Source organism: Sprattus sprattus, assembly GCF_963457725.1.
Source record: "Sprattus sprattus genome assembly, chromosome: 7".
Taxonomy (NCBI): Eukaryota; Metazoa; Chordata; class Actinopteri; order Clupeiformes; family Clupeidae; genus Sprattus; species Sprattus sprattus.
This window is the reverse complement of record NC_137926.1, coordinates 32915961-32943556: the sequence shown is the minus strand read 5'-3', so window position 1 is coordinate 32943556 and position 27596 is coordinate 32915961. Positions and strand designations below refer to the sequence as shown.

Sequence of the window (27596 nt, the reverse complement as noted above, 5' to 3'; positions counted from 1 at the left end):
TTCAACCAATGCCAGTGGCTGAACAGTATCAGGTTAATTCTGGGATGGGAAAGCACCTGAGAATGCAGGTACTCAATGCCTTTTTTTTTTTTACAAGTTCCCTTTCTGATAATAAAAGAATGCACTGATAACACCAATTGAGTTCTTGATAGCAGCCTGATCAGAGAAAAAAATGAGTTCTTGCAGGAGCCTCATGTGTTGTCACTGTAGAAAATCAATCAAGGAAATGCTGCCAAACATGAAGCAACTGTGCAGTACAGCGTGCTCTCCCTTCAATGTAAGGCAGCATCGGACTTTGTTGTTATATATGTGATATTACCGAAATAGCAGGTGCTGTAAACTTTCAGTACACCTTCTGGAAATGATGATGTATGACTCAGTCTACCCGGTCTTCATTTTATTTCAAGTTGGATTGGGACTGTGGTGATGAAACTCTAAGATCAACACATGGAATTGACAAACTGAGTGAACAGGACCTTGAAGAAAAACGAGTCATTAGACATGACACAAAGCCAGACAATTGTTGTCCCTGTTTAATCTGGTAAACAAAAAATATCAATAACATTCTCATAAAGTCTACTCTTGCCAACAAAACAGGTTCAATATCTATTGAACCTGTAAAATACCCACACGTGAAAAAGGCAAATATGAAAATGAATGACAATTTAACACATTAAAATGTTTCAGATGTTGTCAGCTCAATCCTTCGGCTTCTGAAAGCCTCTCTTTGGTTTTTCCTCCAAACTTAGATCCTCATCTTCCAACACAGAGTGGTCGCGCTTTTTGGCGAACCTCTTTTTGATGCTCTCGACTAAATCTGCATACCTACAGGAATGAAAAAGAATAGAGAATAAATTTTGTCTATAGCAAGAAAAATGTCCTTAAACAACATACATAATTTCGTATGAATCTTGAAGTTACAGGGTGTCAACAGAAAACAATCATTGAGTGCAGGACATTTTAAGCAGCAGCAAAAACATAATGCATATAATGTATTCCAGAAAACTATGATTGTAACAGAAAGATTATAAACAACAAATAAAATAAGCTTTCACATGCCATTATGTTTTTTTTTCAGAGAGTGCGGGGGCAAAGCAACTATGAGTCAACAATTATTTTTCTCACTTTACTTCCTGTGTTTGACTTCTATGTATTGATTGAGGTCATTCAGTAGCTTTTAACAGTTTGGTATTTCATACCCACCAATGTATAATGGTAGGGCAGGGCTTAGGAATAGGTGAATTGTTAATTAACAGTCTGCAGTTGTCATGGTGTCTCCCGCCATTTGAATCACCATCACACTTTCTGTCTGTGTGTCTGTCTACAGGTTTCTTTCTCTTCATCATAATATCCAACTTCTTGTCTTTTACATTTTATTTTATTTAGATGGCAATCTAGTTCACATTATTTTTCCAGACCAACAACTCAAGAACCACTTAACATACAAAGTCTGTTAAAACTTTGTTGTGCTCTGCACTCTGCAGTGCACTTTCTCTCTCCCTCTATAATTCCTCATCTACCTCTTCTTTCCATCTACCCATCTCTATATTTCTCTCTTTGTCTTTCTGTTTCACCTATAATTATTCACTTACAATAATATATTCATCTACTTCCTCATCTCCATCTTAATATTCTTGTGTCTAAACTCTATATAACCCCCCCCATCTATCTATCTATCCATCCAACTGCCCCTACATGGCTTTGCTTTTCTCTACATCCCCCTCTCTCTCTGCATTCATTAAATGTCTTTTCACTTAGTTAAAGGTGCATTAAGGATTAATAGCTATTCGCTAAAGGTATGCTAGCAACTAAAACTAACGAAATCTCTTGAAATGTGCTGACTTTGACATTATGACAAACTAATTACTCAACGACTGTCCTTACACAGTCAAACATCAATCATGTGCAACACAAGACTAAGCAAGACGGCAAATAAGCTACTTACTAGATCGGCAGAAGGTAATCAAAGTCAGGTCGGCGGGCATCGGCAGGCAAAACTACAGAACCCAGTTATATGCCTATCGACCCTGCTATGCCATCGGCACGGACGCAATTCTCCATATTAAAAGTCATTGTAGCGCCCCAATTTTTTTTAAGCTGTTATTTTAAGGTTAAACTGCTTATCCTAACCCTAATCCTGAAGCATAATTGTTGCATATTGTGCCTTTAATATCAATAACTTACACTAGTTTTTCCTTCTGGAAATGCAAACCTAGTCAAACAATATATTTTTAATTTAAAAGTTGTTTTCAACTTAAGTTAAAAAAAAAAAAAAAAGATTATTTCTAAACAAGCAGGTGAACACTGAATACTTCTCACACTGGGGCAGGAGGTTGTAACAATCTGGCCAGTTATTCCAGACTTTTTTTACAAGAAAGTTATCCAACTGACTGACTAATTAACTGATGAACTGCTTACCTTGATGCCATTTCTTCATCTGTTATATCAGTGTCCATTTTGGCCATTTCCTCTTCAGGGCTTATATATTGACCTTTGTTTGTAACTGCCATCAGTTTCTGTAAAATAAAAGATAACGTTAATACTCCCTATTTATATTAAATTAAACTCCGACCCGAGAATGATAGATTGCCATATTCTGAATAGGGGTAACAGTTGATGTCATCTGCAGACATATATGAGATACTTTCAAGTCATTAGGGGAAATTCATAAAACACAAATAAACCCACACCTGGCAGCTAAAACACTGACATGTTACTTTAAGTCCATACATGAAAACAAAGTGCTGGTAATCACAGCACGAATTAATTATAACCATCATGTTAATTTCAGACATCACCCCAGCAACAATTTACAGAAACTGAGAGGGTAATGAGGTTACAAAATGTTACATAACAATTACTAAAATGGATACCTATGGCAGCACAAGTGTTTGGGAATCAGAGCTTCACATTTTATCCAGAGGTTGTAGCAAGCAGCAGAAAATTAGGCTAATTATTCCATAGCTTCCAAGGCTGGTCATTCCCAAATGACATGATCGTTGCCTTAGCTAATTGAAGTATTAGGTAATAGATCTAGGGTCTTTTTAGATTAATTTAACATGGGCCTATTAATATAAACTGTTTATTAACCTGCCTGTCACTGGAGTAGTCTACTTGTTATAGTTAAGGATTGCTATTAGAGGTTGCTGAAAGCCTATTGTTCTTGTAAGGATTATTGTTTCTTTTTTCCTTGCACAAAGGTGTCTGGGTAGCAAACAGGCACTAAACTTGGTAAATGGGTTCCTGACCCAGGAGATCTCACAAAATTGTAATTACCTCCAAATGACTCTAGTGGGCACTATAATAAGCATGTTTACTTTTTGGCTCACATCTGGAACCCTATGTGTTAGAAACTAAAATTATATATTTCTCTGATTCTTTCGAAGCTGTGAAAATAATTTAGATTTAATTTGATTCGTAATGACTAAAACTAACAAACTATAATGGTGCAAAGCAAGTGAAACTTAATAGGCATAGGTCCATAGGGAGCACTACAACTTCAATATCTCAAGAACCGATTGAGCTTAAAGACTGACATTTGGTTTACTTATACTTGGCCCCATTTTCCTACATTTCCTTAAGTGCCGATTGGCTAGTTGCCAAAACCACAGTAAAAACGACCAATACAAATTCAGGAGCCAATATTCACCAGTGTAAATGATCTTCATGAAACTTTAGAGGCTCATACAGAAACTATGTACCAAGTATAAAACAAATTGAACTCACCACAATCAATCACTACAACATTCTTTGGATGCATAAATATTCCACCGTGAGATCAATAGAAAAAGCAAGATGGATTTTCAACTGCAAGTATAATAACATGGATACAGTATGCAGGCTCCAGAATATGGACCGGAACGAACACTTAACATACCAAGGGAACAAATGAAAGGAGAAAAAATGGATGAAACATTACCTCAATCTCAGGGTTGAAACCCTTGAATGAAATCCTCCCAAAAACCAAATTCTCACAGGATACAAAACCTTTCTCCATAACAATGATGTTCCTTAAAAAAAAACACAGACATATTATTATTCATCTTAAAGTCATGACACTATTCTGACAATTCATTCCACCATAAAAAGATTGTAGAACACTGCAATATCAATATCAATCACAACAGCAGTAACAATGACAACTACAGTGCTCTCCACAAATATTGGCACCCTTAGTGAATGTGACCAAAACAGGCTATGAAAAAATATGTCTTTGCTGTTTAGCCTCTTTTTTTTTTTTTTTTTTACATTAAATACATATTATTCCCCAAAACAGGTGTGTCACAATTATTGGCACCCCTTAATTTAATGTTTTGAGCAGCCTCCCTTTGCCAAGATAACAGCTCTGAGTCTTCTCCTATAATGCGTGATGAGGTTGGTGAACACATGGCATGGGATCTGTGACCATTTTTACATACAGTATCTCTCCAGATCCTTCAGATTCTGAGGTCAACACTTGTAGATTTGGCTTCAGCTCTTCCCACAAATGTTCTATGGGGTTTAGGTCTGGGGACTGTTATTCTGCTGTCGGTGAACCATTTTTGTGTTGATTTTGAGGTGTGCTTCGGATCATTGTCCTGCTGGAAGGTCCAACCACGGCCCATTTGAAGCTTCCTAGAGGGGGCTGTTAGGTTTTCATTTAATATCTGCTGGTATTTGATGGAGTTCATGATACCAGGTATTCTAACAACATGTCGAGGGCCTTTGGAAGAAGAACAGCCCCACAACATCAAAGATCCGCCACCATACTTCACAATGGGTATGAGGTATGGCTATCTTTTTTGTCATCGCCAATCCCACCTTCGATGGTTGTTGCTAAAAAGCTTTATTTTGGTCTCATCTGAACATATAACTCTATTATAAAAGTCTGACTTACATTTGGCAAACTGTAGGCACTTTAGTTTGTTGTTGAGCAGAAGCTTTATTCTGGCAACCCTTGTGGTGAAGTAGGTGGCGTCTGATGGTAGTTTTGGAGACTTTCTGACCCCAGGAATCAACTAACCTCTGCAATTCTCAAGCTGTGATACTTGGAGATTATTTTGCCAGTCGAACTATCCTCCACACGGTGCGTGGGGTCAATTTACAGACAGGTCCTCTTACAGGCTGATTCCATACACCTCCTGTCGCTTTAATCTTCTTAACTATTGCCCTGATTGTGGAAATGGGTATTTCCAACTGTTTAGATATTTTCTTATATCCCTATATCCGGGTTTCAGCAGCTTAACAACTTTTGGTCGCACTTCGACACGGTGTTCTTTTGTCTTTCCCATCTTGATGAATGACCTAGGGTATTTGGCCGGTGTCACCTCATATGTATACCCCTGTGAAGGAGGAAGTCATGGTTGACCACTTAAGAGTTCCTAATCAAACAGGTGAACATAAAAATGTAAAAAATGACTAGTAATATATAAATATATATATATATATAATTATAAGATTTTCTAGGGCCAATAATTGTGGAACCCATGTTTTGGAGAAAAATATTTTATGTAATGTCAAAAAAATTAATTCTTTCAATAATTGTACTTCAATGATAAGGTAAGATTTTTGTGAATATTTTGAGTGAAAGACCAAGATAACTAGTCTCTCCAACAAATGTGTTAATGTTAAAATAAAATGTTAATGTTACCGTCTGTAAGGTTGCACACTTAGCTTTCTTAGCTAGCGATAGCAAAACGCCATCAAGTTGCAAGGAGCGTATCAATCTTGAACAAAACGTCCCAAAAGGCCATTATGAACTTTTTTTGATTTTAATCTTTGTAGCATCTTGTGAACGGGCAACTTGCTCCTGGGTATCCCAAGGTATGTGTGGTGTAGTGAAGCTTCAGAATAACGACAAGCAGGATGATAACACTCTTCACTGAGAACTGTCAGCAGCATGAAAGTACGTGACTAGTAGCATTGAGGCTTTATGTAAGTAAATTAACTAGGATTGATTGCGGAACAGTGCCTCCTAGTGGTAGCACAATATAGAACAGTATTACAGAACACAACAGTATGCATAAGGCACAACCTGAGAGCCATAACCGGTGATTTGATTCAGAGCCATATCATTAAGTATCATAATTTTAGATGTAATAATCAGACCCTCCAGGATGTCGCGATCGCGCAAATTCAAGGATTACCTGCGAATTCAGCGCAACGTAGCAATTTTAACACATCACCGCAATTTTCGCAAAAAATTGACAAATCATTGTCGTCTCCCACAACTTTCTCCTGCCCTGCAGACACGTGCAGACACTAGCAGAGTTCTAATCCGTTGTAAACAATGATAATGGCTACACCAGGCATGGAAATTAAACGCAGTTTTATGTGTAGGCTGAGATATTCATAACATTTTATTCAGTCTTACTTGTGGTCCTTTTGTAATTCCAACAGGTACACTTCGTTGTGGATAAGTATATCCTATGTACTCTTCCCCCTACGTGTTTAGCATAACGTAGCATAACTAGCTATGTTTCTAGATAACAGTCTAACAGCTGTTGCCATTCCCACGAGACGAACATTTGGATGATTTCAAAGTAAAAGTCCTGTTCATTTCCATAACAACAATAGAAACAATATACATTTTCTGACCTAAATAAGCAGAGGGTAGAACAGCCTATTATGCTAAATTTTTGTAGTACTGGTAATCTTTTGTTTGGCATGATAATGTTTGTTTATTAATTATTTATTTTTCAACAAATAACTCAATTATAATTACAAAGAGGGAAATAAGCAACTTTTTTATCGCAACCAGACGTTTTTGAATTCAGGCTCCTGAGTGAATACATTTCGACATGCCATCGGATCCGAGTATGTTTGGACGGCCGATCCGCACACTTTCTGACACGATAATGTCTCCCTGTGAGGCCCCTCAGCCTGAGCCCTTAACCCTTCTGCATCACTTCATAACATCAACAACATAAACTAAACCAATGTTGTTAAGAAGCTGGTTAGGAAAGGGATGACATCAACAAGCCACACTTTAATCTATCACTGTTTAATCTATTTGCCTCAGACTATTGTTCAAAACCAGTTTTTAAAAGTGTCAGCAATAGACTTCATCAGCAAATCTGACGTGAAAAGATTTTTATTATAGATGGAAGTTTCAAACGGTAACTTAATACAAACTAGGGTTATGGCGAAGTGCGCAATTCTAACTAGTCGTGTTTGAGTGCTCACAGGCTACCAATTCCAACTTCTGTCTTCTGTCACTTTATGCGAATGCTTAATGTCGTCTACTACAGCGTTTTCAACCACTCCACTCCGCTGCAGCGTTTCCCTGTGGACGCAGACATTTATTGACACAGTGCTGTGTGTACACAATTAGAAAAAGTACTGGATCCAAAAAAAGACTGGATTCGTTGAAACTTTGGATTTGTGTGGACAAGGCCTTACTCAATCTGTGTCTGAACACCTGCCCGAGTGCAGATTGACAAGACTGGTTGCTCACTGTAGCATCAGGGTCTAAGCTAGATCTGACTACAGAGTTCACGACCAAATGCTTTGCGTTGCAGTGATATTTCAGACTTGAACTACTCCGACGGTATGAAAATTCCCTACCATAGAAATTGTACAGCACAGTGCTACTAACAACAATTCAATGAGCGTTTTAAGATAAAACACCATCAAATTCTTGTTTTCAATTGAATTTCAGGCCATATCTATTACAATATACAACTAAAAACTGTGCGGCTCGTCAAAATGTTGCAAAGTTCCATTGATTTGAATGGGCCACCACAACATTCAAAGGTCTGATATGTCTGTATATTGACAGCTGGAAATAATTAGACCATTTTTTCTTTCTTTAAAAAAAAAAGAATTCTTTTCAGACATAAGAACAAATTCTACAAATTAAGATCTGACTGAACTATTCGTCAAATTATCACATCATCTTTAAGGTTACGCTGATGACTTCTAAAGCACTGCAAGGCCTGGCACTGGAATAGATTTCTGAGTTTCTCCACCCCTATACTCCCCAAGTCAGTCCAGATGGGTGACCATTATTTGCAGTTTTGGCCTACACCACAATTTGAATCCCAAATTCTTGAACAGCCTTTTCCAAATCCCTTTAAAAAACATATTCCTATATCTGTTAATTAATCATTTAACTGCATTTGTTTAGTTCTTTTTAATTTCAAACACCAAGTCATTTTATATACCCAACATATTCTCATACATAGTATTCTATTCGTTATAATTTCATTTATTGTTTTTATATTATTATTTTTACTAAATGAGAAATGAACCATACTCATGTGCCATAAGTTCTGGAAGGTCTAAAAACCAGTGTTCATCACTAATGACTTTCTTTTCATCCTCTTCTAGTTGTTTCCTTGCTTCTGGATCAAGGCTCCGCTGCATAAACTGTGGAGAATCACAGAAACATCATAAACATACAGCCACACATTATTGTGTTACAACTGCTTCCAATTTAACAATTCTCCAAACACCATGAATAATTTAGATGCTGATAATGGACCATCACACACCCACTGAACTGTCAAGGTAGAGCATCCTATAAGCACCTGAGGGGTTGAGGTCACTAAATTATGGCTTTTTATATGGCGTCCTTGAGGTCTGCTGATACCTAAACCAACTGGATTTACTTTCCAGTGTGACCTTTGTTCTCCAATCTTAAGAGCTACTCATAAGACTTCAAATGTGAAGTAATCTAACATGTTCTCCAATCTTAAGCGAAATTGGTGTTGTTTGATATACCAAACTAAGCATATAAATAAATTATAGGCTAACAACATTGCGTGCTGTTATACCGCATGGTTCTTGGGCTTTTATTTTGAATTTTTACCCTCTCCTATCCAAAATCGAGACCGGAAGCACACTTATCTATTTGGACCAGTTTGACGCTGCTCTGAAAGGAAACGTGTTCTACACGTTGGTTTGCTAGTTGGGTTTGCAACAGCTCTACTGCAGTTGTAATTTATTTTCTACTCGAGTTAGTGTAATGCGCTTAATCATTCGTATTTCAACACATGCAGACCTGCAGTGCATTCTATATATGAAGTTACATAATTAACATTAAAAGTCTATCACGAGTCCACTCTAAAATGTAATGATGTCCATCAGCATTACAATATTACACCGGTACATAATGTATTGGTAAACAATTTAACCGAATAATAAAGATACATCTACAAGTAAACACATTGGCCACCTCTGAGCTATCAATTGGTAACGCCAACGTTGTATAATCGAAAATAATGTGACACGCTAGCAACTCACCTTCATCTTTAGGACATTTTTGGACAGTTTTGCTGCTCCATCGATATCCATGCTGTGGCTAGTTAACGTTACTAAACAACACCGTTTCGGTTTCGAACGCCACACTTTACGGTATAAAGGGGATTTGATCATTAATTGACTAGCTTTTAAAATGGTTCATAGTGGCATAAGCAGAAATCATCTGCGTGTTCCTGTTTAGCTCTTTTCTTTTTCAAAACAAACCCACGTAGCAGCGTTTAGCCAGCGACAATAGCGAAAATGTCTTTATGACCGCCACTCGTATTTTTTCCTTCAAAATAAAAGTCGAAACTGTTTTATTAGTTTAAAATTATACAGGGTCGAAAAATGCTCCTTTAAGACACTGTATGCACTCATGCACTACCAAACGTACAATGAACGTAAAGATGGGAATATACAAACCAAAATGGATTTTTTTTTTTTTAAGCTGAAAAAAGTCATTTGTTTCTCCTAAAAAGTCTGTTAAAGGCACCCAGTGCAACATTATGGCATCAAAATGGAAATATTCTAGATAAGACAATCTTTATGATATTGACATTTACTTCACCATATTAGCACATTTGCATAATTTTCTGATACTTTGGGCGTTAAAAAGAGCGCTTAAACTAGCCGCAAGAGCGTAGTCCTTTATTTATTGGTGCCACCAATAAATAAAGCAGGATTCCAGTCAATGGAAAAATGGCCTCTCCCTACCGGCGATTGTTGTTGTTTACGATTTTCTATCAGTTCTCACCACACAACAACGTCTCATCTTTGCTCCTTGAATGTCGATATGTAATGGTATGGAGTTATTGAAACTTACTACGTGTAAAAAAGACTAGTTGAATGTTTATTTTTCGAGTATCAAGCCTATAAAGTTGCACTGGGTGCCTTTACATGACAAATACAAAAGAGAGATTGAGACTGAGCGATAACATGTTTACATGTTAATGACATCACACTGCCATCTAATTCCAAATAATATAAATGAAATTGTCAATAGCATGACCAATTTGTCCACTGAATTGCCACTTGCAAATGCATTTTAATAAGAGTAAAGAGGTCCAACAACCATGATGACATACTGTATTATTATATTTCTAAAGACTTTATTCTGGTGTCACACTGACTCCAGACCAACATTTACCTTTGAATTAACACTATCCAATAATTTGACATATTATAGGAATGGTTTTATAGGCAACTAGTTTTGGTAGTCTTGCCTACTAGCCATCCAGGGTTTGCCCTATGTAGTTATGTGTACAGGACTGGAACACCCTGCAAAAATGCAAGTAAAGCTTTCACACGTATGACATTGTCAGTTATACTGCCATAATAATAACATTATGGAACACTAGTTTCAAACGTCAGCCAAACACAAAACCAGACTCTATTCTGTGAGCACTTCACACACTATACGTCTAATAAATGCCCACAACCACCCCAACTTCTGCTCCGTCCTGTCATTCCAATTATTGTGCTGCATGTCCACCTTATATTGGGCATATTATACTGCATTTACTAATGGTCATGTGAACTACCCTGTAATTGTCTGTACTTTTATGTTGTTTGAATTATTGTGACATTGCTTTGTGACTTGCTTTTTTAACTAAGCCATTCCACCAAAAATAACAGTTGGATGCTTCTCTATTTTCAATTGTAAATTGTTACATGAGCGTGGTACTGACTGAAATGATACTTATTAACTGTTATTATACAAGAAATGGTAAGATCTTTTCAGGTGTTTAATCGCAAAAGAGTAGCTAGGTATGCATATTAATCAATATGCTTTTGAGTATTTTCCAATGTATCCAATTAATTGTCTGTGAGGATACTTACTGGCAAAATCATGGAATGTCCACCTTTGCAGATTTCTGGAAGAATGACATGTTTGGACAATTGACATGGGGTTGGACAATTGTGCTTCCGTTGTAATCTTTTACTTAAATAGGAAGGATAAGTGTCAATGGTGATGGAGCAAGTAAAATGGTTTACAGTACTTAGGGAACAGATTAATTTAACTATCCTCTAATCTTACACAGTTCCAGACTAATTTAACTATCCTCTGATCTTACACAGTTCCAGACTAATTTAACTAGCCTCTGATCTTACACAATTCCAGACTAATTTAACTAGCCTCTGATATTACACAGTTCCAGACTAATTTAACTAGCCTCTGATATTACACAGTTCCAGACTAATTTAACTAGCCTCTGATATTACACAGTTCCAGACTAATTTAACTATCCTCTGATATTACACAGTTCCAGCCTAATTTAACTAGCCTCTGATATTACACAGTTCCAGCCTAATTTAACTAGAGTATGATCTTACACAGTTCCAGACTAATTTAACTAGCCTCTGATCTGACACAGTACTTATCATAATGGCTGATGGCTTTATTTATTTTATGCGTTTATATGAAAAGGGACAGTGTAGATTGATAAACATTTCCCAGAAAGATGTAAATGCACCGGAATTAGCTTGATTAGCTAGTTTTCTTCCGTTGTCCCTTGGCATGGTATGACAGAGAGATATGGAAATAAAAGAAATAATAATACAAAATTATATAATTAAAAGAAATAATAATAATAAAGATAAGCAACAGTTTGACAAAGTAATTAGAGGCATGTACTACAGTTTTTTACAATTGCTAAAACACTAAAACCCATTGGCTGAACAAAGTTCTCAGTTGCCTGAACTAATGAAGCTGTTGTCAATACCTTAAACTATTTCACATGGTAAACATTTTTTTGCAGATCTCATTTAGACTTTTCAGCAAAACTCTTAACACATTCTGCACTCCAATGCACATGTCATCCATACTGCTAAACACAAGTGGCAACAATCAAATACTAATTTAGAACAATGTCATTGATACACAACCAAACACAACCACTCAAAATTGATTTAACTTGTATCAAATGATGTGACACAACCGATATATGCCAGTTTAGAGAGCAAACAGGTTGTTGAAGGTGGGAGGAGAAAGTCTGAGAATGGATAGAAGAAACAATGTGAGAGGACGAGGACAAGTGAACACCAAGTTGACTCCTTTGATTTTTGTCCCTTTTACTGTACTAGTGTGTACTATATGTTTTGAACAATGTGTTTTCTATTTTTTGGTGTATTGTTTACTGACTGCTTGAAAGTGTATATCATTTTGATCACTTTGTGTATGATTTGAGAGCTGTGTTTGATTTTGATCACAGGTAAAACTGTTTTGAGGCAAAAGTTTCATTTTGCAAGAGGATTCAGAGGTTTTGTAAATAGTGCTTGAAGATGAGGTTTTGTGTTTAGAGTTTAGAGAAAATGAGTGACTGTTTCGAAAATGTGTTTTAGCAATTGTAAAAAAAAAAAAAAAAACTGTAAGACTGTCTGTCGTACTGTGTCTATACTGTATAGCACAGTCTCCCCCTGGTGACTGCCCTAGTTGCCAAGCCATTGCCATCCTTCAGCTTTATAAACTCAATGGTGGAGGTGCCAGCCCATGTAATATTTTAAAAATGAGACAGGCATCTAAAAACTGTAAGAAACTGTCAAATTTGAATAAGTTATACTTTGTTGTTATATGGCAGTGGTGATAGATGATAGGTTTCTGGTCTAGAGTTTTTAGGGTCTGCTTGTAAAGGGTCTCTAGTTGTTTGTGACAAGCTTGTGTAACAGTACAAGATGTGAGAGAAGATCATGGCATGCATAAAAGGTTTGGCGGCCTCTGTAGGTAAGTACGGCCTTACATGTCTAAAATTAGCCAAGTTAAATGTAATGGTATTGGCCACTTTTTTGACATGTTTTTTTTTTTTATCTTAAATTGCAATCTAAAATGATCCCCAGATATTTGGCAGCCTGTTCTTTGGTTTAGTGTATAAAGAACAGTGTCATCTGCATAACTTTGCACATTAATAGATGGACACACTGATGGTAAATCATTAATGTACATACAAACAGGATCTGCCCCAATACTGACCCCTGGGGTACACCATTATTATAACTGAAGCAACTTTCATAGAACAACTTTAAATTCTGGAAGGAAACTCAAACTAAGATATTCAAGACTTTTTATTCATGAGCTGAATGTATTATTTATTTCAATTGAAATTATTTACAGATGACAACATTTGTAATTCTCATTTTAAAACTTTTCAAAATAACTTATGAAGAACGTATTTTACATTATATTTACTTATATACAGTATCATACTTAAGATATGGTGCAGGAATCATTTGAAAGTATCTGTGAGAATGTGTTCATATTCATTGTCAAAATCCCATTCTTTCCAAAAGATTTGTCTGGAGTATCTGTTCAAAAAGACAAAGAGAGGGCAAAGGAAGAGTAAGTGTATGTATGTGCAATATAGCCTGATGATGTTCTACCAATGCATAATATTTAGAGAAATGAAAATGCCATATTTGGTAAATAGTTGTTTTTAAATCATATTTTAATTTCTGTATGTTGTTTTAAATGGATATATACTGTATTCAGATAGGATATATACTGCTCATCAGACAGGCTGAGGAAGTCCTTTGTCCCAAGGGCCATTCAGCTCTACAACGCCACACAGAAGGGGAGGGGGAGGGAGATGGACTTCTCTGCATGATTCTACCTCAGTCTGCCCTCCTCTTCTCATCACACTTTATTCCATCCCACTGCCCATCCTTTTCTACTTTTCTACTTTTTTTACTGGCTACACTAGCCCCTCGGACTGTCTTTACTTTATTTAAGTATTTATATCACTTTACACTATCCCCACACACACAAGCACAGGACTCTTTGCACTATCCACACATGCACATGAACACTTTTGCACTACTTTTCACTATTTGCAGCCCTGTCACAAGTTATGCACAATGTTGTATATATTATATGTAAACACCCCACCCCCTGTGTACATGTTCTCCCTATGTGTATTGTTTTTATTTTTGTATTTATTGTGATTTTTGTATTTATTGTGATTCATGTATGTATGTATGTAAGTTAAGCTACTGGATGACCTTAATTTCCCTCGGGATCAATAAAGTATCCATCTATTTATCTATCTATCTATCTATTCAATTAGGTGAACTAAGTTTTTAACTCATTGAGGAAAGCACTGTCTTGAACCAGCTTCTGTTCAAATAACATCGCCTTCATTTTTGGTGCAAAAACCAAACCTAAAATGTTCCTTCCAAAAACGTGATTCTTTGCTATGAAAGGTATGTAATTTAAACTTAAAACATATGGCTTTTTGAGTTTCCAGTGCCTTCTAATGCATCTACCTCCATTTTGGGTCACATTACCTGTAACGAAAACTGGAAATCGTGTGGCAGCATTCTGAACTTGGAGGCGGATTAAACAGTGCAAGAAGTTAGGTTGATCCCGTGAGATGACATCACACTCATGGTAAGGCAGCACTTCTACAATTCCTGCTTCTTGACAGCAATCCAGGAAATGCTTCTTATCATGCACATCTTGATGTGACCTGCATGGCGGCAGAAATTATGTTTTATGTGTGGAGATGAACAATGCTCTGTGACTCTCCTAGACTCTGTAATCAGACACTGAAAGCAAATCTGGTGTAATACCAATTTATACATTATTTTGTGTACACAGCATGTTGAAGAGAGAGCAGACATGAACAATGTAGTTGGTCTACATGAGATTTACCATGCATTTTCTCTGAACCTCCGGCTGTCTCTGTAGTGCAGAAACCATTTCCACTTTCCCTTTTTGCTGAGCTCCTCCAAGAAGACAACTATTTTTTTCATGTTCTCTGATAGGGAGAGTAAAAAACAAAAAACTCAAAATGAAAACAAGGTTACAAAATTATACAGCATAACACTATGTTTATGTGAAATGTGTTTAACATAATTCATAGTAGTTAAGGTCATACCCAGTGACAGTTTGTTCAGGGCTGTTCCTTCAAACACCACAAAACCCCCTTTGCCAAACAGCTCTTGGTGTGTGAGATTGACAACGTCATCTGGTTGATCAATGCCAGCAAAGAGAACACTTGATGACTTCTTTAGTTCCAGTAGATGCGGAACCTAAGGGCCAGAAACATGACTTCATATTTCAAGTATACTGGAAAAATTTGACTTTGAAAGATGCAGTCTGTGATTCGGTATCGGTTTCACAAAAGGGTGTTGATATTTGAGCTCAACAGCCAATCAAATTACACCCCTCCCTACTGTGCTCCTGAAGCACTGTCAGTGCGGGCACATGATGGCAGCACTCCGATCCCATCCGATTCTCTCCATGGGGTCTCCATGGGGGGTTAACTTCTCTATCTCAAAGCACATGGCAGTGACATATCTAGATCTTGGCCGCGTCAGTTCAAATCAAATGCGGAATGTTTACATCTGCTACCGTTGATTATACAGTAAATACGTTGTGAAATGAAACAAAAACACACCACAGTTAAAGTTGTATTAGTATTGATTGATTCACATCGATATGAATGGATAACATGACTAACAACTGGTGGAAAAGAAATATGAAAATATTTGTTCACTGAATTAGCGCATTCTGTCCCAAACAGTTGCGTTCCAGTTTCAAAGTTTCAGTTTCGGTTTCAGTATTTCAACGTGAATGAGAGGGAGCACAAGAACTGAGTGTCTAGCAACGATTATCATATCATAGACATATATGATGCATGTATATGTCTGTGGGCACGATCTCAAGCACGTGCAAAAGTTGTTGTTGTCCAATTTGAATCTAGATTCGAGAGACACATGCACGCCCAGTCCAATTCCCAGCGGAATCGAATCGTGTATCCAGGGGTTTACATCGGAGTCCAGTCGGACTCAAGTCGGACACAATGAATCTAGATTTGGGGAGACACATGTGTCCAATCTCCAATTTAAATCGGACTGAAATCGTAAATTGGACACATGTGTCCACACTGTGTTGATTGACTAGGATAGTTTATGGCTCGATCCAAGCCACTGTGATTCTCATTTACAGAGCCAGGGCTGTGTACATCACAAGGACTCTTTTTAGCGCAAACACTGAACAAACAGCTAGGTCAAAGCAATTTACAAATTCTTATGTGGGGCATGGATCTGTATCTTGCTTGTACAAGAATGTGGAAGTTGGAAAGTGGAAGTTATTTTAACCAAATGTACTATACATCTTTGCTTTTAGTTTATATTTGTTATATTTGTTTAGGCTCTAGTCACTCCATAATTATCCAGCAGGCTACAGAAAATGGTATCCCTACACTGAGATACAACCAACGACCTTAATCTACTCTACACTATGCCTGTCCACGGTAACTGGTGACAACACAGTCTTCTCTCAGCATATATATTTGTCTCATATAGAGTTCTACAAGAACATACAAATAAAAATGTTACTCATCCCCACATTCTGACGTTGATTCTTCATTTTTACTCCTTAAAACAACTCAATTAGTTCCGACTACAACCTATATTATTCATTACCTGGCAGATATGCTTAGAAATGTCTTCATTCCTCAAAATGATAAGTAATGGAGAAGAAGGTCTGCTGTTCTCTAGATCAAACTGATCTGGCTCCACACTGATGTGCCCTTCGTTCTCCAGCAGGTCCTAAAAGGAACATGCTTTAGTGTATCATGTAATGGTTCAAACAAACCACAGATTATCAGAACTGAAAAAAATGTAATTACCTTTGTCTCTCTGAAAAAAGGATCCTCTGATGTCGCCAGGATAAAAAATCTGTACTTCGTCTTGCATGCCTCTCTTACCACAGAATTCAGACCATCTTGAAGGCGCTCAAACAAATCCTCCTTCATCTTTCCACAAAGTTCAACAGGCTTACTGGTTCTGAGCTTTGAAGAATCCTGCTGCTTCCTGATCCTGTCAGTTTGCCTGGTGCTACTTTTGTTTGTACAAACATCCTTCATCATTGCATAATAAGACTTTGCGCATTCAGCTGCAATAGCTGAAATCTTTGAGCAAGCTGCTATACTTTCTTTCTTGCAGGAGAGCCTTTGGAGACGATAGGGCATATGTCCAGATTCTTCCTCCCTCTCCTCTTTCCGATCATGCAAAGTAACTTTAATCTTGCTTTCAGAAAACAATGGTAGAGAATCACACATTTCTTCAGATGCATCCTGTTCATTTAAACATGAAAACTGTATGGTCACAGGATTCTTGGAGGGCATGCTCAATCCCTCCTCTCTTTCTGACTTGCTGCATTTGAGAATATGATTCATTCTTTCTGAAAAGATTAGATATTCAAAATCCATTGAAGACTGAGTGACATCATCCTTAGTCTGATGCAGATCATCCCACTTTTGAAGAAACTTTTCCACATATCTTTGTGTGCCTTTATGGCACGTGTTCTTAATTGTCCTAGAATGCATAGTTATTCTAGGTTTCGTGATGGGATGGTTCTTATAGGTCTTCTGCCTGTCTCCATCATCCAGCACAGCACATATGGGGGACTCATGGCCGGACAAGCTGCAATCTCCTCGTTTGAAATCTACGGTTACTCTAAGTCCCTCCCCTTTTCTGTAATTCTTGAAGGGTTTATTACAGTATGATTCTTGCTCACTTTCACTTGAAGATGAACTAGAGCTTTGTGAGGATTCTTCCATTTGGCCAGTCCTCAAAAACGAACTGTTCACACCAAAGTATAGTGCATCATGAAGTTCCTCTTCCTCCCAGTGCCAACTCTTACCAGAAGTATCAATGTGTCCTGGATTTCTCCTCTGCTGAAAAAGGCTCCCTGATGAATGCTTTTGTTTGGTTGAATACAAATCTTTCCAACAACCCCATTCTTGTAGTTTATCTTCCATTCTGGTTATTGAGTCTGATTCAGTGTCAAGAATTTCTTCCTCTCGATAAGTTTGGACGTGTTTTTCTTTCCTGTCCCTCCTTGTACTGGCCTCACATATAGAATGGAAACTGTCCTGTGCTGTACTCTTTGAGAGAGCTTTGAGAATCGACTCTGAATCTCTGGCGTATGGGTCCATACTACCATGTCTATGGAAGGGTAAAGTTACATCCTCTGACTTCAATTCCTGATCAGTCATAGAAACACTCTCACACTGCACCTTATATGATTCGATGCTTTGTACATTTGACTCCATATAGTCTAAGAAACTCCCTTTGAGACTCTTATTTGAACTGAACTGGCTAATACTGTGAGGAGATTTCCAGTGAATCTTTCCGCTTGACTGGCTTGAACTGCTGTCAAAGGAGCTAGCAAGTCTTGTTGAGAGTTGAGATGGCCCTGAATTATGTCTTGGCACAGAGTTAAACTCTCGTTTATTATTTCGTTCTTTCCTGAACAATGAGATCATATGGCCAAGTGCTGCTAAATCCAGTCCTTCAGTGTTATACAAAGCTTTGTCATTAGGGTCTGAAAATGCCTCATGAAAACTAGGCTCACAAGCAGCAGATCCACAATCAGATGGAAGTTCATCCTGTGTTGGGGTAGAGCTTCGGCTGGGAGCACTCCCTATACCCATGAAATGACTTCGCTCATCACCACAAACACTAGCATTATCAGGTATCTCGTCAACAGTAGGAGTGAGAGATCTCTTGTCCTCAATGCCTTTTAATTCATGCACTTTGGTTATATGACCTGGATCATGTGCTACCTGACTTGATGTCAACACAGCCCTTTTGCTTGTTTTCTGTTGTTCTTCTACATTATTTGGCATCTCAGTCACACCTGCACTGGACTCATCCTTTGTCTCTCCACCCACAAAACTTGACTGTTTCATTGGCTCATATCGCTCTCTTTTTAATGTTAAATCTTCATCCACATTTCCTTCATGGTCGCCTTCATCCTCCCATGCTTTCACTCTTGCCCCCTCTAGCACAATCTCATGTTCCACACTTTGATGATCAATCTCTTCCATTGCCTCTGTGACTGTGTCAATGTCTTCCATAGCCTCCCTGACTGTGTCGGCTCGACGTTCATTACCTTCAGTGGATCTCTCACATTCCAGGTTGCAATCTCGCTGTACCTCCATGGGTACCTTGTGTTCATATTCATTTACAGAACACACCAACACTTTATGCACTTGTACATTTTTTTCATTCAAATCCATGAGTGTTTTATCTTCAGAATAACGGTTATTCTCTTCTGATGTTGTTTCTGTGTTCAGATTAATCTGTTCTAATGCCGGTGTCTTACCATCAGTGTTTCTCTCTTCCCCTTCTACCACTGGCGTCCTTGCTTTTGATCCATTCTGATTATTCATCTTCACAGTTGTATTAATTTCAAAGTCTTTATGGGTTTCCAGTCCCACTGCTGTTTCAGGGTAAGGGTCATGATTCTGCTCAGTTACAGCTGGTTGAACTTCAGAATCCTGTGGAGCCTCTGAAGCCACTGCTGTTTCCGGTTGGATCTCATTCTGATTCTGCACAGCTAAGCAAGGCTGAACTTCATTTAGGGTCTTCACTGTCGCTGTTGTTTCAGGTTTAGCCTCATTCTGAATCTGTGCCGTTATGACTGGTTGAACTTCAGCATCATATGGGGCCCGCAGAGCCACTTGTGTTTCAGGTTTAGCCTTGTTCTGATTCCATTCAACAATGACCAGATCAGTTTCAGAATCATCCTGATTTCGCTCAGTCAAAGTGGTTTCAGCTTGACTATCTTTTTGATTGTGCGGAATCTTTACCGTCTCAACTTTACAGTCACTTGGAGCATGAACAGTCTTGGTGCTCTCTGTGCTGGGATCAGTCTGCTCTTGTACCATTTCAACCCTTGAACCAATTGGACCTTGTACATCCAAAATTACACTTGCCTTCAAACCATGTGGCATGGTCTGCATGGTGGTCTCAGATTTAGAATCATGTAGATATTGCTCAATCATGATGGTGTCATATTTAGAAATGTTTGCATCCTGCACTGTCATGACACTCTCCATTTTAGAATCATTCTGATCATTAACTGCCACTGCTGTTTCAGCAGAAGAGTCATTATCACTTGGTACAGACGCTGTTGTTTCAACAGAAGAATCAGTATTACTCTTTACCGACAGGGGTTTGACAACACTGTCATGATTGATAAAAACATTGCTCCCATTATCAGGGGGCACTGTTGTAGATTCCCCACAAGCAAATACGTCTTCAGTGTGATTTGGAGATTTGGATTTTGAAACTGAGGAGATGGAGTCTTCTTCATGATCAATTTGATCAGGACTGTTTAATTGAACAACAGTTGCACCACTGCCCTGCTGGGCCAGCTCTTTGGTGCCAGGCAGAAGTATGTCAGAAGACTTCTGTGTTTCACTCCACGTATTTGCTGCCTGTTGAACATTAACATAATCCCTGCTTTTTGGGGGCCAGTTTCCGACCGCATTCACATGGTAACTGCCACCAACAACATCGTAGACCTATTGGAAAAAGGAAGACAAAGACAGTAAGATAAAAATAACAAAATAATAAGATGGGAATAAAAACCAGTCCTTCATGCTACTTACTCTGAACTGATAATCATTGTTGGTTGAGACGAGCTCCGACTTTCTTTCACTCAATGGACTATTGGTGTTTGTAGGCCAACCAAGGTTTTCCAAATATTGTGAATCATGTCTTTCACTGGAAGATTCCCTTGTCTTGGTATTTGCAGAAGTAAGGTCCAATGGCTTACAACCTTTCAGTGACAGATCTAACACCTCAGATGAAGATGCAGAGGCTTTCAGAGTCTCATCCCTTTGAATTAAACCCCCAGGCTCCGAAGGTAGTGGTGAGGGAACCATCGTCAAAGAGTCATTGATCTGTGACGAGACTTTAATCCCCTTAGATTTAGAAAAGTCTAAAGTGGGGTGAAGTTCAACTTCATCAGGTAACTTTGTAAATCCACCATCTTGCATGAGACATTTTGGGTCGATGTGAAAAAATCTGGATGCTGATCTGCTGTAGAACAGACCTATCCACATGTGGAAGATCAGATGGACTTCTTGAGGACTGTCCGCAATGTTGAAATCCCATGGGCTATTCAATAGAAAGGAGTGAGGATTTTTAGAAGCATTGTAAATTCATGCCATCACATTCACAATAAATGACATGTTTCCCATGCATTCATGATGGCACATTTATACTAAGACCGGTTGTGCTTCTATCAGTAGACTGGAATATTCATGCTTAGTAGTTTCTATGTAAAGGTTAAAGTTATGCATAGGTGGCAACACACACTGCTTATTAATATTTATGAATATACATATGGGTCAAAATTTTACATTAATATCAGAGCTGGGTCTCATTTTAAACGTAGTTATTGAGGAGCACACTAAAGCACTTTTTAAACAGACTTCTCTGAACAAGCCAATGCTACAAAACAAGAGCTACAGTTGCTAAGCTATCTGTACAACAGCAAAAGCAATTTTTATCCCAGCTACCTACACTTAGATTTCCCATTTAATAAAACCCTGTAACTTTTCCAGAAAGGGGTAAAGGAGGGGACTTCCATTTAATAAAGTTTGTCTTCTGTCAGTACAGAGCTACTGAAATGGTAATCAGATTTAATGATTTAATTATATTATTTTAATTATATATGAATGCATCTGTTTGGCCAATAGCCATTGGAACCATGTCCTATGCTTTATTAACTACTTTAATTACAATTATTCTCCAAAGACAATAGGAGTGACAAATGATGACATACCCGTGCAGTGCTCTCGTCACTGTCTTATCGTGTGGGTCATTTGTGAACCTGCTATCCAGGCTGAAGTCGTATTGTTCCTGCCATGGTCTTGTCACTTCAATGGATCCCTCTTTTTCAACAATCTGTCGTTGCCGTTTAGACCTTGGCATCTCCTTGGAGATGGATGACATCAGCGGTTTCATGGGTGGCTCCCATCCATTTATGTTTCCACGTGTTTCTTCCCAGGAGTCTGAGGAGGCCTCGCGTTGTACTTGTAGCAGTATCCTGTCATCTTTGCTACTCAAAGGTCTGCCTTGCAGTCTCACAGAATTTGGCAGGGTGAGGGAATCTGTACTTCCTGAGAAAGCCTGGAGGTGTGCACCTGACAAACCTAACATCAGAGATGGTGGCTGTGAGTAAGAATGATCTTTCGAAATGACCACAACACATTGACCCTTCATAAGGAGAGTCTTTGGCAACAGAGACTTTGAGGGTAGTGTGAATCTGTCAGCAGGGTGTCCCAGTAACGCATGAAGGACAGACACTGCCTCTTGAGGGCCACTTTCCTTCACACTGTCTTGCCTTCCCTGTCTTTGACTCAGCTTGCTCTCTAGACCTAGTTGAAGGTTTTGCAACATTCTTTCCTTTTTGCCACTATTGCCACTGAGGGCTATGTCAGCCAGTAAGGTCAGAGCATCAGCTGGCAGACATGCAGCGTTGACAACTCCTTCCAGACCGCAGCTCTTCTCATCTGAGAGAACACATGGCTCTTCCAACACATGCCCTGTAAGGTCATTAGCTGCTTGACACTGAGCTTGCTTTAATGGTTCAGTGTTATGAGCTGCTGGTGTGTCAAAACTGAGGCACTCTGTAAGGATAAGGAACAGAAGAGAGGTAGACATACAAATATGTAAAAGCACAAAATGTCAGCTGTCATTTCAAATTAGATGATAGAACTACTTACATTTTTGCTAACAAACTAATATATTTAAAGTGTATTTGATAAACTAAAATTGTAGTTTGTAAGTAAGTAAGTAAGTAAGACTTTATTTATATAGCAGATTTCGTACAAGATTTGCAACTCAAAGTGCTTTACATAAAATCAATAAAAGCAAGCAGCAGGAGCAGTACATGGAGTAAAAGATAAATACAAAATGATCAACATCGTATCAGAACCTGGTGTTCTGATAGGCTTACTAACATCATGATAAAAGAAATATAAAACCCTTAAAACAGTTTAAAAGAGAAATAGTAAAAATAGTGCAAGTAACAGAGAAATAAATAGTGCCAGATAAAATTAATAAAATGCTTTGGTAAAAAGAAAGGTTTTAAGCTGCTTTTTAAAGGTGTCTAGCGCGTTTGCTTCCCTAATATTAATGGGTAATGTGTTCCATAATTTTGGGGCGTAGTTGACAAAGGCTGCGTCACCAATCTTCTTATGACTGCTTCTGGTGACCTGTAACAGACCTGTATCTGATGATCGCAGTGTTCTAGCTGGTGTGTAGTTAGTAAGAGAGTTAGCAATGTAGCTAGGGCCTTGTCCATTTAGAGCTTTGCATGTGAGGAGGAGGACCTTAAAGTCAATTCTAAAGGTAACAGGAAGCCAGTGTAAAGTAGCTAGGACAGGACTAATGTGTTCTCTCCTTTTAGTTTTGGTTAATAGTCTAGCTGCAGAGTTTTGAATGAGCTGGAGTCTTTCAGTTGTTTTCTTGGGAAGACCAGCGAAAAGTGAATTACAGTAGTCTAGCCGGCTCGATATGAAAGCATGGATAAGCTTCTCTGCATCATTTTGGTTTATGAATGGTCGTACCTTTGCTATGTTACAGAAAGCTGTTTTGGTCACTTTGTTAATGTGGGAGTTGAAATTCAAATCTGAGTCCAGGATGACATCGAGATTTATCACCTCAGGTTTAATCCACCGGGTTAAACCTCCTAGATTCTTGATTAGCATCTCTCTTTTTAATTTGGGGCCGATAAGTAGGACTTCAGTTTTGTCCTCATTTAGTTTTAGAAAGTTATTGTTCATCCATTTGTTTATTGCCAATAAACAATTGGTAATGGAGTTTATGGCCTTCGCATCATTAGGTTCAGCGGAACTATACAGTTGTGTGTCAGATTAATGGTAACATTTTCCAGAACGTTTAAACAGATTGTTCTTTTTCCTTTCCTGATGAGTTTATAGAGTATATAAATATATATATTATATAAATTAGTAAATATAGAATAAATAAGAATGTATACAATTCATTCATACAATTAGCAGATCTTCACCTTCACATAATATATGATCTGATGAAATTATGACAGGCCATGGCAACTGTAAACAAATCCATTTTAAATGCAGACTTGATGCAACTATTTTATTTGTATAGAATAGAATTTGTTCTTTTATTTTTCATTTTAGTTTCAACAGGAAAAACTTCTCATACACAGACAGTAAAACATTAAAAACGTTCACATGAATGTCTTTTAGATTCTTTTACAAAGCTTCCTAAAGGGAGGCATTAGGTGCATGTGTGAGTGTACGTAGGGTGCCAAATGATAAAGACAACGAGGAAGAGAGGAGAATGGTAGGCATAATAAATAGACTGACTAGGGCAGTGTGGGGCAGAGGGGGCAGAGAGTCACTGACAGGTTTGGAAATTAAAATCTGTCTGGGTCATTCCACGTGAAATCAACCAGTGCCTACCCCTTCACCCTCCTTTTCCTTATACACTGATACGATGTGCCCCTGGTCAAATGACAAGTGCCTAAACATGGTTATACTGGTGAAAACACCAATCTTCATGTCACCCCTGGAGGGACAGCATGAGCTGCAAACCTTTGAGATGTGGAGGCACACAATTTCAGTTAATAAAGAAAATTAGGGGTTGAGCGGGAAGGTTCTCCTAAATATCCTCATTTGACATGGAATGACCGACTGATATCTTTGGAACTAGCTTAGCAAAACTTGTATAGTTTTCCCCCCAGGCAAAATATGTTCCTAGGCCCCTCTACACTATATGTAGCTAGGCTAGTCCACATAGCAATATGATTTGACATGTTTACTCATCCCGTCTATGGTCTTATCAATTTAACAGCACATGCTATGTGATTCCAAGTATGATAGGATTCTAGTACAAGAACCTCATTTTTGTTAAAAAATCTTAAAAAAACGCTAATAGGGTAAAACAACTAATCTCATCAGAAAACACTCACCATTTTCTTTGAAGCCGGCTTTCCTCTTACGCAACTTTCTTGGGGGATAGGCACGTTTGTTTCTAATTGTTGATGCCTTTTTAGGCAATGGCACATCTTCTTTAAATTGAGTCAAGTCTTTACCCAGTTTCATGCCAGGTTCCAGGGTTTTTTTGTCAGATGGTTCCTGTGCAGAATCCAGCAAACTCTGTTGTTTCTGACTTTGCCGAAGACCCTCTGATTCAGTTGTGGGAGTTGCTGGGCTGGCTTGGTCTGAGTTACCCTCACAGACAATGTTACTGTTGTTTTTACGGTCATCCTTGCTGTGAACATCATCTTTAAGTCTCTTTAAATTGGGCTCAGACTCACTTCTTTCAACTTCTTTTGTCTTCTCCGCAGCCGAAGCACCATCTTTTTTGCCTCTCCTCAAAACAGTTCTTAACTGACTGATTGAAATAATAGTATATTCAGTACCCCTTTTCTTCTTCTTTTGAGAGGAGTCTGTGCTAGAGGTTTCCTTAGCTTCATCTATAACTAACTTTGATTCACTGGAAAACTCATTTCCGGTGTTGTGTTGTTTATGAACAGTGGGAGACTTTTGTTCTGACTGAAATAAAGATGAGGGCCTTTCTGGATCGTGAACTTGGGATTCCTTTGCGTGTTCTGTAGTTGCTCCTATTTCTTTGGTCAAAGCTGGTGAATTCAGTTTGTCATCCATTAGTTTTGGTACCAATTCATTATTTATGGTCTCACTGATGCCTACACTGTCTGCTTTCTCTGATGATATTGAGTGCGATTTTGACTCTTCAACCTCTGTTTTCTTCAAACCACTCTCACCATCAGCTGTTTTCTGCCCCTTCAGCACTAACTCTAAATCCTTATCAAACACTTCAGTGCCATGGGGAACAAATATCCTTCCGCAGTCAGTAATTATAGTTTTCAGGTCACACCTTAGACTTGGTCTGTCCATCTTTCTTTTAGGTGGATGGCTTCTTGTAGTCTCTATACTACATTCTCCCAAAATCTCTTTCCTACCACTTTTGGGTACATCAGTTTGACTGTTCTGCTCTATCCTACAACGTCTAGGAAACCTCCTACACATAGTTTTAGAGGGAGTTTCTGAGTCAGATGATTGGTTTTCTTCTCTTTCCTGACTGTGGGAATAACTATTTTCCAAACATTCACTGGATGCAGAATTGTTGGGTTGCAATTCAGCCTGATCAACAAATGTCTTGTTAAAATCTTCACTGTTCCGTTTCTGCAGGCTTGACTGATCTTTTTCAGTATTGGATTGGTTCTGTTCAGCCCCCACACAATGGCCATCTGTGACCTCTGCTGCAACATTGGGAGAAAAACTGCTGGACTGCTTTAAGCTAATTTTTGGCACAGAAGGTTTCAATATTCTCTTGCGTTTCCTGCCTCTACGCCGAGGTAGCGTCCTCCAGTCAGGTTTGGTGGGTGCTCTGGTCTCCATTTCTGGGCAAAGAGCCACATTTACCTCAGTCTTAGCACATTTGGCATCGCTGACCTCCATAGGCACACTAGTCTTTGAACTGATCTCCATAGGCACACTAGTCTTTGAACTCATATGGAGTGTACTCTCATTAGTCATCACCTCCATAGGCACACTAGTCTTTGAACTGATCTCCATAGGCACACTAGTCTTTGAACTCCTATGGAGTGGACTCTCATTAGTCATCACCTCCATAGGCACACTAGTCTTTGAACTGATCTCCATAGGCACACTAGTCTTTGAACCCATATGGAGTGGACTCTCATTAGTCATCACCTCCTGAGCAGATGAGCTAATCTTTAGTGTCTGGTCATCACAAGAGTTTGCAAATACACACCCCTTTGGGAAATCTGTGGACGTCAGTGATGAAAAGGACTCTGTCAAGACTTCCTGTGTGACCACTGCAGCTGCAGGTGGTGATATCCCCGTGGATACTGCTGCTACTGTAAGATCCGTTTTAGCGGCAGGACTGCTTTCCTTGCTCATTATCTCAGTAATCCCTTTACTTAAGTCAGACAGGTCATGCTGCATTGATTCAGGGGGTGACTCTGGCAGCTCAAAACGGTCTGATAACTCTTCAACAACAGAGTTCATCCCCCTAAATGTGTCAGTAGGGCAGCTGACATCTGCTTCCAAAGGCTTCTCAAGCCATACCCTTGTTGGAGTCCTAGGAGCCTCCTCTGGCGATGAGATGCAGTAATACACCTCATCATCCGGGTCATCTCTACGCTGCTCTCGACCTACCCAGAGCAGCTCAGTAGCCCTTTTCACAGGAAACTCAAAGGAGCAAGGCTGATCCAAGTACGATCTCATTTGCAACTGGATGACTTCTGTCCACTTTGGTGTTGGAAAAAGGTGTTTAAACACATAGGGCACATCATACTGGTCTGGAAACATACTGGCCTCCCTTGGGGGACTGCTCTGCAATCCTGGATGAATCAGAGTCCCATAATGCTCAAGGTGTTTCTCCATAAGTATTCTGATTTTCTCATGCTGGCCTGGGCCAGACTTCTCCACTTCTGTCTCTGCATAGTTCAATGCTGGCAGGACTTGAAGAATCTCAGTTGATACTGGTGACTTTTTTCGACAACTCTTAGTATCTGAAGAAGAAAAGAGATTTTC

General features: G+C 38.7%; 2 protein-coding genes across 2 annotated transcripts in view; both read right to left on the bottom strand.

Moving 5' to 3' along the window:
* Positions 1-507: 507 nt before the first annotated feature.
* Positions 508-9446, bottom strand: mphosph6 (M-phase phosphoprotein 6). Its single transcript, XM_080841996.1, has 5 exons — positions 9226-9446; positions 8237-8349; positions 3920-4010; positions 2419-2516; positions 508-825 (listed from the first exon to the last, which is right to left on the bottom strand). Exons 1-5 carry the CDS (start codon positions 9355-9357, stop codon positions 699-701), a joined length of 561 nt encoding a protein of 186 aa, XP_080698122.1. The 5' UTR covers positions 9358-9446; the 3' UTR covers positions 508-698.
* A 3822-nt stretch (positions 9447-13268) lies between these two features.
* The window catches only part of tasor2 (transcription activation suppressor family member 2), a 34496-nt gene continuing 20168 nt past the window's right edge, over positions 13269-27596 (bottom strand). The window contains exons 14-22 of the mRNA XM_080841805.1: positions 24983-27574; positions 21806-22652; positions 20625-21135; positions 16851-20537; positions 16645-16770; positions 15093-15246; positions 14867-14972; positions 14500-14681; positions 13269-13521 (exon numbers count right to left, since the gene is read on the bottom strand). Of these exons, the coding sequence (XP_080697931.1) occupies positions 13424-13521; positions 14500-14681; positions 14867-14972; positions 15093-15246; positions 16645-16770; positions 16851-20537; positions 20625-21135; positions 21806-22652; positions 24983-27574 (8303 nt within the window). The 3' untranslated portion in view covers positions 13269-13423. The remainder of the gene's footprint in view (positions 13522-14499; positions 14682-14866; positions 14973-15092; positions 15247-16644; positions 16771-16850; positions 20538-20624; positions 21136-21805; positions 22653-24982; positions 27575-27596) is intronic.